At 47.4% G+C, this 13,995-nt stretch overlaps 1 protein-coding gene across 1 annotated transcript; it reads right to left on the bottom strand.

The window, feature by feature from the left end:
- Nucleotides 1-363: 363 nt before the first annotated feature.
- LOC119103142 (phenoloxidase-activating factor 2-like) lies at nt 364-2,799 on the bottom strand. The gene is made up of 2 exons (XM_037226593.1): nt 2,764-2,799; nt 364-1,245 (listed from the first exon to the last, which is right to left on the bottom strand). Exons 1-2 carry the CDS (start codon nt 2,797-2,799, stop codon nt 364-366), a joined length of 918 nt encoding a protein of 305 aa, XP_037082488.1.
- Nucleotides 2,800-13,995: the final 11,196 nt, after the last annotated feature.

Below are 13,995 nucleotides of genomic sequence, written 5' to 3'. Positions count from 1 at the left end.
AAAGAAATGGTATGTAAGATGAAGGCATGGAAAAACGATTATGTTTGTATGGTATTCACTTATCTAGTTGCCAATGCGTTAAATCTTTAGCTGTATAATAAAAGACGTTGTGTGGAAGCTTAGAAAATATTTAGCCTTGAAAACCTCCGCAACAGCGAGCACCACAGAGAACCAGTGCGTGTTGTCCTGTTATGTGAGAGTGAGAGAGAGAAAGAGAGAGCGAGAGAGAGAGAGAGAGAGAGAGGGAGAGCAAACCGGTGCTGACGAACTGAGCCGCCATAGGTCGTCGGGGCGAGGCAACCGTCAGGACACGGTCCGACGACTTCCACATCTCGAACAGAGCCTTCCGACTTCAGCGGGCCGTCAGGTCTGCGCGCTGAGGTGTGCAGCTATGGTGTCCTTGATCCAGCCGGAGTACCTGCCGATGTTGGTGTAGCGGGAGACCTGTCCACACGGGCTGTGCTGGTGAGACCACGGCACCATGCCGGCCAGAGCCCAGCGGGACCTGTCGCGCGGATCGCGACACGCCATCACAGAGCCGACGTCCGCCCAGCACTCTGCGGCCACGCTTTGGCCGCACGCGAAGCTGGGGTGTAGCGACCGCGTCCGACGCAGAGCGGCCTGGCACGTCGAAGTGGACAGGAAGTGGACGGGCTCGTGCAGCACGGCGTCCAGTGCGTCCTTGCGCGGGTTGGACCAGCCGTGCAGCACGCAGTCGCCGCGCTTCCAGCTGGCCGCCTCCTGGTCAGCCGACAGCGAGCCGTCCGGCAGGCAGATCAGCCCCACGGCGCCGTCCAGCGCCGCCGGCCGCTCCAGCAGCAACAGAACCACGTCGTTCACGACCTCGTTCCCGCCAGTGAGCTGAAAGTCTGGGTGGTAGACGGCGCGAGCAATCCGGTGCTCGGACGCCGGCCGTCCGAAGTCCACGTCCGTGGTGACGCGAAACTCCGCCAGTCGCACTGTCACCCTGTAGCTGCGCTGCGCCGCCAGCTGGTAGCAGGCGGCCGAGGTGAGCACAGCGATCGGGTGCACGAGTGCACCGCCGCAGAGGGGCAGCGGCGAGTCGGTGCGCGTCGCCGGCGTGCCGCGCACCGACGCCAGCCACGGGAACTCGCCGAACCAACCCACCGTCGTTTGGTTCAAGAAAGTCTCCCGCAGCTGTCCGTCGGTCGGGTCGCAGATGCCGGACAGGCCGCGCTCGTGCCGCACCCCGCAGCTGAGTTGGCCGGGCGGCAACACCGCTGTCTGCAGCAGCTGGGCCAGCGTCACCAGCACCTGCACCTCGGTCGGGCCCAGCGCCATGGCGGCCGCTGTCCTGCAGGGAACCAGTGGTGGTGTCAGGAGAAAAGCCAGCTTTCCCGTAGTCGACTGATCAGTGTTACATCATGCGTCCAATACTGTGATCTATGGATGGGTCAAGAAGCATCCGGTCAAAATCAGTAGGGATTGAGATAGTCGTAAGTAGTGCTTGAAAATGTTGCGTACCCACGACAATAGACCCGCTGAGATGAAACAGTGGTCGATCCTCCCTGACATGATGGGCCGTCCATAGCCTACGTCATGAAGTATGAAAAGTATGTAAGTATGAAAGTATGAAGTATATGAAAGTATAAGCAAATGAAAATATATGTATATTAAGTATAAGTATAAAGTATATATGAAAACAACAGCAGAAGACGATACTTCTGCTATTGTTTTCATAAAGGCATCTTGCCGAAATATCAACCCAACTATATTTCCATTTTCCTGGTTTTTCTCCGAGGAATAAAACTAATGCTACTGCCTATCCAAGTTCTTGTTAAAGTTGTTCGACATCCGTTCCTAGAGGCAAGGTCGTTTCGTCATGCATATTGACCGCATGTTGACTGATTTTATCCGTTTTTGCGAATCATGTAGTGACTCGCTTATAATATATGAATGTCATAGGTTACGAGCTGACATCGTTGTTGTAAACTTAGCCGTTGGACAAGACAAAACACGGCTTAATACAAATCGAATTTTTCTGGCATGTCTTGGCTCATCTCTTTCGCAACCACAAGATGAGTTATCCATGTATGTCTCTAATCGTCGGAGTGTTCCACATCTTGTAAACTGGTCCAGACAGACGCTATGGAAAATGGCCGTGATGACGACCTGGACCTTCTTGTAACATTTAGGACGCATAGAATGTACATAAAACCAAGTTTTAAAAACGAAATCAAGAAGCATTTATACCAGCGATGGACCTGGACTTGCTTTCCAGTCTAGCAAGGCTAACAAAAAAATCATTTATCACTAAGCCATCATTGATTTTGTATTCGATTGAGTCTTAGTTCTGGAGTGCAGTAGGTATTTTGTGAGGCACAGTCCACATCCAATAATCTCAGATCCGTTCTATGATTTGTCCAGACCCCGTCTGACCCGGTTCGAATAGGCACATGAAGGCGGGCAGCGGGCACACACGATCGCTCACCCGACCGCGGGAGAGCGTCTTACATCCTTTCCCTCGGCCTGGACTTCTACAAAAAGGTAAATGACATCCGCTTCACGGTCCAACTCACCACGCAACACCAGAACGACGATTCCTGTCCTTCGCTGTTCAGCAGAAGACTACACTCTGACTCGTGCCCGCACTCTGACCCTGATGGGGCATGTAGCATGGGGCCCGGTTCAGGGTCCTGAGCCCGCGCGCTCACGACCGTTCGGGTCAAGGTCACACACCAGACTACGTGCGAGCCTGCTGCTCCCGCTGCATTACACATCTGGACCCAGCTCCTTACTGACTTGTAGCCCGAGTTCCACCAACTCAGTTGGTGCCATAGATACACGCCAGTGGGGAATGCCTTTAATTCCGAATATGGGCACAATTATGATCAGCTGATCCGACTCATGGATGCATAAAGCGCACAGGAATGGCACCCTTAAATCTTATTCGAATAACAGTAATTGGTAAGCGGTCTGTAGCTAAATACATCATTATCGATTGCACTTTCAACACGACATTAAGAGCTGCCTGTTTGTCGGACTTAACAGACCGTCAACAACGCATCGACTGTTGTTGTGCGTCGCTATGTCAGCACCCACAATCTACTAGCAAACAAACACACTTACTCCGCCGCTCGGTCGAGAAAGGAATAAACTTGGGTCGTGACGTCATAGGTAACAAAGGAAGGGGCTTCCAAGAAGTAAGGATTGCGCTTCAACTGACTTATGAAGAATGGGGTTCAGATCTCCGTTCAATGAGTATTCGGGGGAGGGACATTCTGCCCCAGCAGTTTGGAACGTCCTTTCAGTTTTCATGCAGTCTCAGACTTCGCCATAAATTCACAGCCCACATGCACCTTTGCAGTTGTTGAGGGAACCTCCTCCCCTCCCGCCACGGTGTGGACACCCTTGGGTCTTGTCGGCCACTAAACATCCCGCCTCGTTCCGCCCCGTGCCGAGCGCACCTTTGAGAAGCGCCGCCACCAGGGGTGATGACGCCGTGGGGACATGCGAGATGTGTGGCCCACAATTTTCAGTACGAGGGGTTCGTCTCCTGCTGCTTCAAAGAGACCCAGAATGAGAAATGAAAACTAAGCGATTCAAAGCGCAAGTCCACGTAACGGTTAACGTATTTGACACACTTATTACAACGGGATATAAAAAGCGAAGCGACCACACTACGCGTACATCCGCTCGATAGGAAGCTTTTTGCACTGTGCACGCCAGAGCCAGCCCTGGTCACTTCGGCAGCTCAGTGCCATTGCCACACTTCTCGCAGCGCGAGGTGAAACATTGTGCGTCTGCTCGGGGCCACGGCAACCCAATGTCGAGGTGCTCTCCGTTTAATGTTCAGTTGGCCCGCCAGGTGAAATTTGGCCAAAATGAGATACCTGTTCTTTGAAATGATACGGAAGTGTAATTTTGCAAAAAAAAATCGCAGTTAGTTTCTTTTCGCATTTCTAAAATAAAAAAATACATGTTTACTGCATTTGCTTCTGAAAGTTCCCCGCGCCCCTACGTTAAAATGACGGAGAAACATCCCATTGCGAATATATATGAATCTAGCAGCGTCGCTGTCCTTCCTGAGTATTTTGATTGCTGTAGCTTTCAAACGACCTCGTTTGTATGTACCGTCTCGGACTGCGTATATCACTGCCCAGGACTATGTAGGCCTACATGGCAACGCCAACAAACATGCGTAAGAGCTGTTTCAGGCGCAAGACTGACAGGCCAGTTGAATATTTGTTTAATCTGTTAAAAGAAGTACATTGAAAAGCTCTTATTGAACAAATTTGAGTGTGTATCACATTACTGGGCCTGCAAAGCTGGATCTGGACCGCTAACACTTGACAGCACGAAAACGCCAATCTAACTCGAAGCTCAGACCATTTCAGTACTGTGGCTCAATTTTGTAATTCGCGTCCTCCATTTGACTCCACCACCACTTGACGTCCGGTGAGAAATTCTACAACTTCGATGTTGCCTTCTGGACAGGTCAGTTACAGCGCGCGACAATCAGTTCCGGCACGCGAAAAATAGAGATGCTATCTTAATTGTTCCAGTTTGACCACCTGGTTCCAGCACTACTTAGCGGTGCTGTGAAGACCAATCCGATATTATCATCAATCCAAGAATCGGACAGGTGAAATATACGCCCGGAAGATCTCTAAATGGACGATTTCATGGCCTAAAGCGTTCAAAGGTACTTCTTTCTAAAAGGTCATCATTTTCGTCTGCCTGTTGGCCACGGCCTGGTGTTAGCCGCGGGGCCGACGCTGCGCGGTTAGCAATAGGCCTGCTGCGGAGGTTGCAACGTCTGGCGTCAAGGTTTTTGTTGCTAATATATGCGGACGTGCATGCTCAAAACTATATAGCTATATGTATATAGTTTGTATGCTCATACTATATAGTTTGTATGTTCATACTATATAGTTTGTATGCTCATCGATTTTGACTGAATGTTGAACAATTTCAGACAAACATGGCTTGGCTATGTCGGTATAGATTGTTGACCCATTTTGATGTTCAATGAATATTCGCGAGCCATTAATATTTCTGAATAACCGGTATAACAATTCTGACAAGGTTTTCGGGTTCTGTTGGTTTAAGAGGAGTCCAATGGGCCATTGTAAAATGAAGAGTGCCAGCGATTGATTTCATGCGTTCGCTTCACGTATGACCTTTTCACTTTATTGATTAAAAACGTTGTGCCGAATTTATCTCACTGTTAGCGTCTGGCGTCTTTTCCATAGAAAAAACAGGTAGAGAAAGAGAGAGAGAGAGAGAGAGAGAGAGAGAGAGAGAGAGAGAGAGAGAGAGAGAGAGAGAGAGAGAGAGAGAGAGAGAGAGAGAGAGAGAGAGAGAAAGAAAGAAAGAAAGAAAGAAAGAAAGAAAGAAAGAAAGAGAGAGAGGGAGAGAGAGGCATATATATGTGTATATATATATATATATATATATATATGTATACTAATTATGAATTTATGTACATAAATGCCTATTATCAACGACAAACATGCCGTCAGGAACAAATGGGCTATACCCGGCGATTTTGGGAAGCCCTTTACTGTCAGGGGCCTTTTGTTAACCTTGTGCCCCCTCGCCAAGGCTCTGTCTGCACGCCTGCTCAGCAGTCAGCAGATGAGGACATAGCGATGGTCAGGGGCAAGCGGTGACAACTCGCCGCGGCACGATAAGGAACGGCTCACTTGGTGGCTTTCAGTCGGCATCTGAGCGGGGAGAGCGGCATTGCCATGGAGGAGCGCGTCTCCGTTAGTGAAACAGGGAAACTGCTCTAAAGTTTAAGACATTGGACAGCCGGGGCGATTCCCTGCATCTTACGAGTCTGAATAATTGCATTACGTCCCTCTCGTTCTTTCACCAATTTATCACTCCGGAACCAGCCTAGATATTCCGGAGTCGGTTTTATATGCTAGCTGCGTTTCATGCCCAACCCTGGCATCAACACGGGTTCGAATTGTATTCTTTTGTGAGGGCACTGCCCCCCCCCCCTCCAAATGAGTTGCCCCCCCCCCCAATGTTGGCTTGCCCCCTACAATGTTTTTGGCCGGAATATTACAAAAATGCGGGTAAATGATGATCATAATACAAAGACTATTTTCTTCGACCTTTTCTGTTTCGCTGGATAACGATGTAGGCAAGTGCACATACCTAGCGCCATAAGATGCGCAATGGCTTGTGAGGTTAAAGTGAAAAGCTCTGGAATATGGGGATGATCCAAGTCATTCATGGCTAACCCCGTCCCCGTACCCCACAACCAAGATGCGTGCCGCCTCTCATGACCGTCGTAGAAGAGCGCCATCGGCGCCCTAAGGTGGCCTCTAAAGAGGCGCCTCCACGTGCCGATCAGAAGCGACGCGTGCGTTCATTGCCTGCTGCCTGCATCCCACCCTGAATGACCTCCATGCTGCTGAAATCAAATACTTGTAAATCATACAAAGATTACAAACACATGTTGCTTTAATCAAAGTAAAGGGAGCTAAACCCGGTCAGAAAAGATGGGTAGGGAGGGGGGTAGGTTGTCGGGCCTGCGGTTCGGCCCCCCAATAATTCACAAAGATTGACACCCCTGGGCGTCAAACTTATGTCATGCTAAAAGAGCATGGATTTGGGGGAGTCATGCCAAGCCCACGCCCTGGCGTCAAACTTGTAACTGAATCCTATGCACCTGGCACTCGATTGTGCAACAGTCATGACAGGTAAAACAGTGCACGACAGCATTGTCGGTTCACTCACGGCAATGACTATGGACGTGCGTTGTGCGGTGCTCAGCGGCAGCTCTATCGTCTTTCTCCAGGGTGAAGACGCCAGAGCAACAGGCAGTCCTGCTCAGTGTTCGGTGACCGGATTCTTAAGACGCGACAGGAATTCATCAGCCAACTCGTGCCGGTGTGGTGGGAAGACCGGTTATAGCGTCAGCGGAAAACCGGCTAGGATAATCCGATGCCAAGGCAGCGGAATCGGCCGGGGCACTGCCCTGACATGGCTATGGGCGTAGGACCGTATACGTCCTCAACATGCTGCTCCCCCCCCCCCCCCTCCTTCCCCCCAAACGCACACCTTGCCAGCCAGCCCCCAACAAGTAATACTACAGTAATTTAAATTACAGCAGCATTGACTGGAACTCATTCGTTTGTTTAGTGTGAAATATGGAAGCAGTGTGGGTACTATTAACGTTACACCAGCCCGGATGGATAGATTCAGACATGTGTCAATCTTGTTTCACTCGGCTTGTATGTGTTACTTGTAAGCTAGCGCACCTCGTGGCGATTACGTTTAGCCGAGGAGGCGATTAGGTCATGGTACTTAGAATCAGCCACAGTATTCACCAATTCATGTTAGGATTTCGTCTGGTGATTCAGCCTGACTCGGAGTCACTGGAAGCGGTGAATATTTTTTGACCTGTTCCAATCACGCGGTTTGTATTTCTCTATCACTCGTCGTTCTGAACCGCTTCACCACCATCCGACTACCGATTTCTTGGGCTCGTAGTAACTGCTGCGGACCATCGACCTTTTATTGCGCGTAACAAGTGTCACGGGTTGCCCTTGCACCATTTGACTGCATTGCTATCAATAAATTGTGTGCTGATGACACCTTTCGTTCACGCGCGAATCCGTCTAGTGACTGATTCTGAAACTGAGCGGTCAATTACCCTGACGAACGTGCCCCTGGCAGCGTTATCCTGGCAAATGCTGCAATACAACGTCGCACAAAATTCCTCACGCATGTGTGGATGGGGCCGAGTGACGCGCGCTGTGCTTCACAGGATCTCGTATGGCGACCGCCTGACACCAGGGCTGGGTCTAGGCTCTCCCTCCCTCGCAGCTTAGGGCTAAAGCTAAACACAAAGATAAAACTGAGGCAAAAAGTAAATTGATAAACAATAACAGCGATGGCAGGAATTCGTGTTCCAACACTCATTACCTATAGTAACCTAACTGACTGCATTCCAAGACTTTTATAATAAGGAAAAGTTTATGTTCAAAATTAACTGTAATGGCGGCAGACCAGCACAAGTATTACGCAAAAATATACCTGCAACGAAATGACTCCGAGGGAATCAGACGACAACGACTTTCATGAAAGTAAAATAAAAGAAACACAACTGTGTTTCACATATATACGAGTTTGGCATTCGAAAAATCTTCTCTCAGAAGTTACCAGCTTCTTGCTATTCGTTTGCGTTAGCTCTACTTTTGCTGTCCTTTTTTAAGCAAGACAAATGAGTGACCGGGAGGCCCGATTGTCGGTCGATGCGCATGACCGGGAGACCCGACTGTCGGCAGATGCGCATGACCGTAAACTTATGGCAGACTTCTTCCTGTACCACTGATGGATAGAGCACACTAGTGTCAGGCGGGGCTTACATTTTGACTATTATCGCGTAGGTGAATATACTTTCATTAGTATCCACGGGTGGTGATTTGCCAATATTTTGGACTGGGCTTCTGCCCCCACCCCCCCCCCCCCCCCCACCCCCTTAATGCCTACTTCGTCCCCCCGCGGTGAATTTTCACCCCAACATTATGGCGCCAGAACACAAGCAGGGCGTTAGAAATGGAAGAGTAACACAAGTAATTGTAACGAAAGTTTTTATTTGTTTACAGGTAGACGAGCAAGATGCAAATTTCGATGTCATGTGTGATCATCGGTGTGAATTTTTCTGAGTGGTTGCGGGGCCAGAGTCGTGGACGTCACCAAAAACGGCAGGTACCAAATATTTCGCGGACTTCGGCTTTTTATTTTCAGCCTATCTTCAACCACCAAAAACATCTAACTTATGGCACATATGCTGGTGTTCATCACCGCACGCCCATCTCATGCTCTCTGTCACAAGAGGCGACAGAGCCGGCGGCCGTGAACGGCCGCGGGCGAACGCTCGGTCAGCTGCGTTCGACCAACTGTTGCTTGCACAAAGCGGCAAGGGCAGCGTGTGTGACCTTTCTGGTCACAAATGCTGTTTGTTTGAGGCTTCGTATGGTGCGATGGTGCGTTTGTCATTTTCAGGGTGTCGATTCGGAGTATTGCCGAGTTTACCGCTTTCCGATGTTTCAATCAGTTAAACGCAAAGTAGCTGCATCAAAAAGTTCGCTTTCTTTGGTTTCCTACAGACCACACATTTGAGGTGATTTAAAAAGAATAACATCTGCATGCTGCAAGATCTAATTAATTACATCATTCAGTATGATGAAAGTGCACTCATTTTCGTCATATCAATTTAAAAGGTAGCCATATCAAGTGTAGCGGGTCGGTGGGGATGAGGGTGGGGATGGGGTGCTGGACTGGTGCCAGTGGATAGGGTCTTTCATATTAGTCGCATGTCGCACAGTGGCAGCTGCGGAGCAAGCTGTGTTTTACGTTTATGATGGGTGTCATGTCTCCGATGTACATTGTTTCAAGTGTGGTGAGGATTTCACGATCTGAGGTATGCGTTATCATGTTCGTGTGCATGACTGACGCGTTTCTGGTGAGTGTGTTGGTGTAGTGTGTACGCGCATGTGTTCTCCGTCCTCCTTCTCGTAAGTGCATAATTTAAGGCCAGGTGGGACTTCAAGTCAGGTCAGTTTAGTTTACTGTGCGGTTTTAACGGGCCCCGACAGTACATTCGAAAAGGTAAACTACTCTGGTCATTTCAACTTATATTTGGCTTGGTTTAGGCTATTTAGGAGAGCTACTTGCAAGAAAGCAGGAAAAAATTCCTGTGATAGCAGGAAAGACGTTTTTTGGATTCGCAGCATGTTACAACTCTTAGTTTGCAACTCATCTGTTACAACTCAACTCATGTTACAGCTTGGCTCTTCAGTTGACATGTATATATATATATATATATATATATATATATATATATATATATATGCTTATGTGCGCCCAGTCCGTGCTCAGCGGGCACACCCATGTTCAGCTGTTCAGCTTGCCCAACTAACTCTTGGCATCGCGGACAATGATGATACGTTTGGAAGGTTCGCTATCAGTGTGCAAAAAGCAGCAGCATATATGCAGCGTCTGTGGCGCCTACAGCAGCGATGCAGTAGAACACATTCGGCAGCAGTAGCGATTGCAATGTTTGGTACGTGATCTCCGGTAGCGTCAGATGGTGATTATTTAATGGCGCAACTTGAATCCCGGGGTATTTCTACACAACCGTATGACAGTGTGGTGTTCAAAACAGGGTTTCATGAAAATAACACTCAGGTTTTTGCACCTCACTCACTGCGGTGATGAGTCGATCAAAGTGGATCTGCGCGGGAGAAGGCTTCTGGTGCGCTGATCTGCTCCAAATAAAAAGCTATTACCTGCGTCTTTGATAGATCCCCATTCATCCCTTTGGTGCCGGCCAGTTGCGCAGTAATTCGAGTGCTTTCCCATGGCTCTCCAAGTTCGTTCAGGTTTCGAGGGTCTCCTCTGGCATATACCTAGCAGTTACACGCGTACCATACAAGCTGTGCTGCACCATAATGACGATTACGCTCGTTTTTTAAGGCCCTAGAAATGGGATCCATGGACAAAAGTGTGATGCTCGCAGAAGGTATTAGGACGAGGGCCACTAACCGATGTTGAGCATTTTACTGGCTGGAATGCCGCTAAGAGTAATCGTTTATTCACGGGTGTAACGCACCATGAAATCTCAGCTTTTCAAATCTCAGCAAGTAGTGACGACCTTAGATATCAGGGCATGCGATGTAAAACGGGCCATAAGCTGCCCACACAGCAGCTTCTCTTCTAGCTTAGACACTACGGGAATGGGTGAGTTGGTTCGAAGTTTCGTAATGTGTCCATATTACGTTAATTCTGCCCCACAAGTGATATATCCCACCTTCATGGCAGCATTCCAGAGGCAAAACTGCAGTTGATAATGTGCAGTTACGCTGCTACTAGATGTGGTAAGCAGACCTCAGCGTCATGACATCGCGAGCACAAGGGCCTGCGGGTGCTCATCGACACCGTAGCGGATTTTAATTCACGTTCTGCGCAGGTCGCTGGCAAAGCAGCTCACGCACACTCGTGTAACAGCAGTCTTGCGTACGCAACGAATTCGCTGCTAGTATATTGCAGCGGTCTTGCTTTCGATGTCAATGAAAATATCGTTGGCCTGGCCTACCAGCCCTGATGTTGGATCTGGTTCGGAGAGTTAGTATTAACCATGCCCATGAGTATGCGTCCATGTCCACGATAGCGCGATAACTCATATACGCTGAGTGTATGAGTTATCGCGATATGCTAGTGCTCACCTAAACGTGGGTGTGGACACGGTTTAGGTGAGCAAAACTTGGCTTAACACCTGACGAAGTCGGCGCATATCGTACCTGGTATGTCCTCGGGCAGCAATTTACAGCAGGGAGCTAGAACCGCTTTTGAACTAGGGTGGGAGAGAACAATTCCGTCGCAAAAAGACCGTGCGGGAGCGAAAAAAAATCCATTCACAAAAGAGGGAACTTATGAGCTCGCGACTGATGCTTCAGCAAGCAAAGACATCTATTTGAAGTTGGCATAGACGTGATACCAGAAACCTGACAAAACCGTTTTGTTTTTTAACAGGCTATTGCAGTGAAACAGAATACATTAAAGCATAGTGATCTCATGACAATGTAATGAACATGAAAAAATCATTAACATCAATAATTTGATGCTGCACTTTTCACTTCCCTTCCACAGCACTTTTCACACAAAACGAAGCAAAGGAATTCAATAACAAAATAACAACATAAAATTCAACAAACATGAAGCACTCAAACAAAAACAAAACCTTGGATTCCTACACATCAGCCCATCACCAAGTCATACACAATAGACATACCTCTGGCTTCTGTTAAGATGAGTTCAGGGAAAAACTAACATTTTGTCACCTTTCTTACAAAACACCAACGCTTATTTCCATGAAAGTAGCCTAACTATGCCTAACCTAAAGAGGCCTTATTTCATGTCATCCTGCCTAACCTGTTTGTATCACAGTAGCAGTTGTGAGTTACTGATTCTTGCACAATTCCCTTTGCCACTTGCCATGCACTTAACCAACTTAACCTAACTTAGAGTAGCCCATATGTTGAACATCATCTTAACTCACCTATCTGTTGACAGCAGCACTTGTAATGAAAACATGATAAAGCTGATTTTTTGGCTGGTTTCAACTTACATTTTTATTCAGCTCATTTGTGTATGCTTGTTGACATCAGACAAAGTTGGCAGCACACAAAACAAAACACTTGAAATTACTTTGAACAACTTATTTTGATGGCCATGGTTAACCTATGTCAAGGGCAATAATGAGTATGCTCAACAAAACAATCTCTTTTCTCCAAAAGTAACATAACTTTTAGATGACCATGCCAGTATTGCTGCTTGCCTTTTCAGCTGCAGCAAAGGCACCTGTTTAGGCTTGTTTATTGATATTTAATGATAAAGTTTGAGATGTTGGCTTGACATTTTAAATGGGATGGTATGACTATTTGTTACATACTAATATCCAACTCATATTATAATTGCTATGCAGCTTAGAGTAGCCCTGTGTTAATAATATAGTGCATGTATACAGTACAGTTATTTGCCAGTCAGCAAACCATGACAACTATAGAAAACATCTGGTTAAAGCAGCCATGAGGGACCACTTCAAGAAATTTGGGGCAAATAATCAGGAATATGGAACAAGGTAAGCCCGTTGCATGCCTTGTGGCATCATATTTTGCCTTATGACAAAACTCGATTGATTAAAATAGAAAACGGCTAATTTTGGTTACCAATCGTGTGTTGAAAGCAAGTAAGGTAAGCAATTACTTGGTCCACAGGGGACTTACTGGCTTCTTCCTGCTCCCCCACAACAAAAAGTCAGTACTTTTTGCGTGGTCTGCTGGCAGACAGAGTCATCCCACTCACCCCCCAAATATAAATATCAATCATGCCCATCAACCTACGAGATTAAAATGCGAAACAAGTAAGAGGTGTCCATGACAAGTATCTCCAGAGGACAGAATTTCGCCATCAAACACTTCTGTATTAGCTGCGTCAGGTCTGTCCCAAAGCTCTGTATAACAGAATTTGGATAGCCTTGTCAGGTAGCCTGGTGAGTTAGACACTCGAAAGTCTTAGATTATTGAGCACCGCCATGAACCTAGAAAACAGTTAACCGAGGGTTTAATAGGGCAAAAATGGCGGTAAAAATAAGTTCCCTGCTTGAAATTGTCTCCTTCATTCCCCGCGAATTGTTCACTCTTGGGTGCATATCAAACATGTTTGGGCGGCTGGCGAATTAATCCAATTTATATATGAAATACGCACAAGTTTATAGTTGGAGAATCTTGCAGAAAAGCAAAAGTATCTAAATAAATATAAAGACTGATACTTTTGTGGCAAAATTTTGTAATCAGCTGATTTAACTCAAAATCTGTTGAAATAAGTGTTTAAATGGTGATATTCATCTTGTAAATTTGATTTAGAAGACATTTCTTGAATTTTCTGCTCCTGCATTCCGGGAGTGATGCAACTTAGTGGTCAAATGTCCTCGTGAAAAAAGAAATGCGTGGAGTAAAATTCTCTACCAGGTCTTGCTGGTGTTTGCTCCAGGCTCTGCCTTCGTGGTGTGGTGGTGAGACCAAAAATACATAGGGGATGCGTGAAAACCTGGCACTTGGTACATAGTTGCCGATTGTGATGCATTTTGTAAACAAATCAAACTCAATGCGCGCAAGCGGCTGGAGTCTCTGGGGTTCTTGGGCTTGGAGGTACCTGACGTCCTTGCTCTGTGCATACATAGACATGATTCAGATGTAGGTGAGGCAGGCCATACACCTATGGCACATAGGTGTATGGTGTATTCAGATGTAGGTGAGGCTGGACACCTATGGCACATAGCCATAGGTGTCCAGGTTCTGTGGAACCCCGTTTATGCTCGATGGTTTCAAGTGAGCTCGGCTTTGGATGACATCTGAAAACCTCAGGAAGGGAAATGGGGGTTTAGCATGTGCGATTAGACAATGTCAGGTAGGAGTGAAAAATTCACATAAAATATGGGGAAAAGGA

This window comes from Pollicipes pollicipes, unplaced genomic scaffold (assembly GCF_011947565.3).
Source record: "Pollicipes pollicipes isolate AB1234 unplaced genomic scaffold, Ppol_2.1 Scaffold_5724;HRSCAF=6776_pilon_pilon_pilon, whole genome shotgun sequence".
Lineage (NCBI taxonomy): Eukaryota > Metazoa > Arthropoda > Thecostraca > Pollicipedomorpha > Pollicipedidae > Pollicipes > Pollicipes pollicipes.
Note: the sequence above shows the minus strand (reverse complement) of the source record. Positions and strands in the feature narration are given on the sequence as shown.

Bases quoted from the DNA above. Each gene is read 5' to 3' on its own strand.
- LOC119103142 (XM_037226593.1), bottom strand. From the start codon at position 2,799: ATGGCACCAACTGAGTTGGTGGAACTCGGGCTACAA. The intron at 1,246-2,763 runs GTCAGTAAGGAG...CAGCTGCTGCAG, and splicing joins TGGTGGAACTCGGGCTACAA to ACAGCGGTGTTGCCGCCCGG.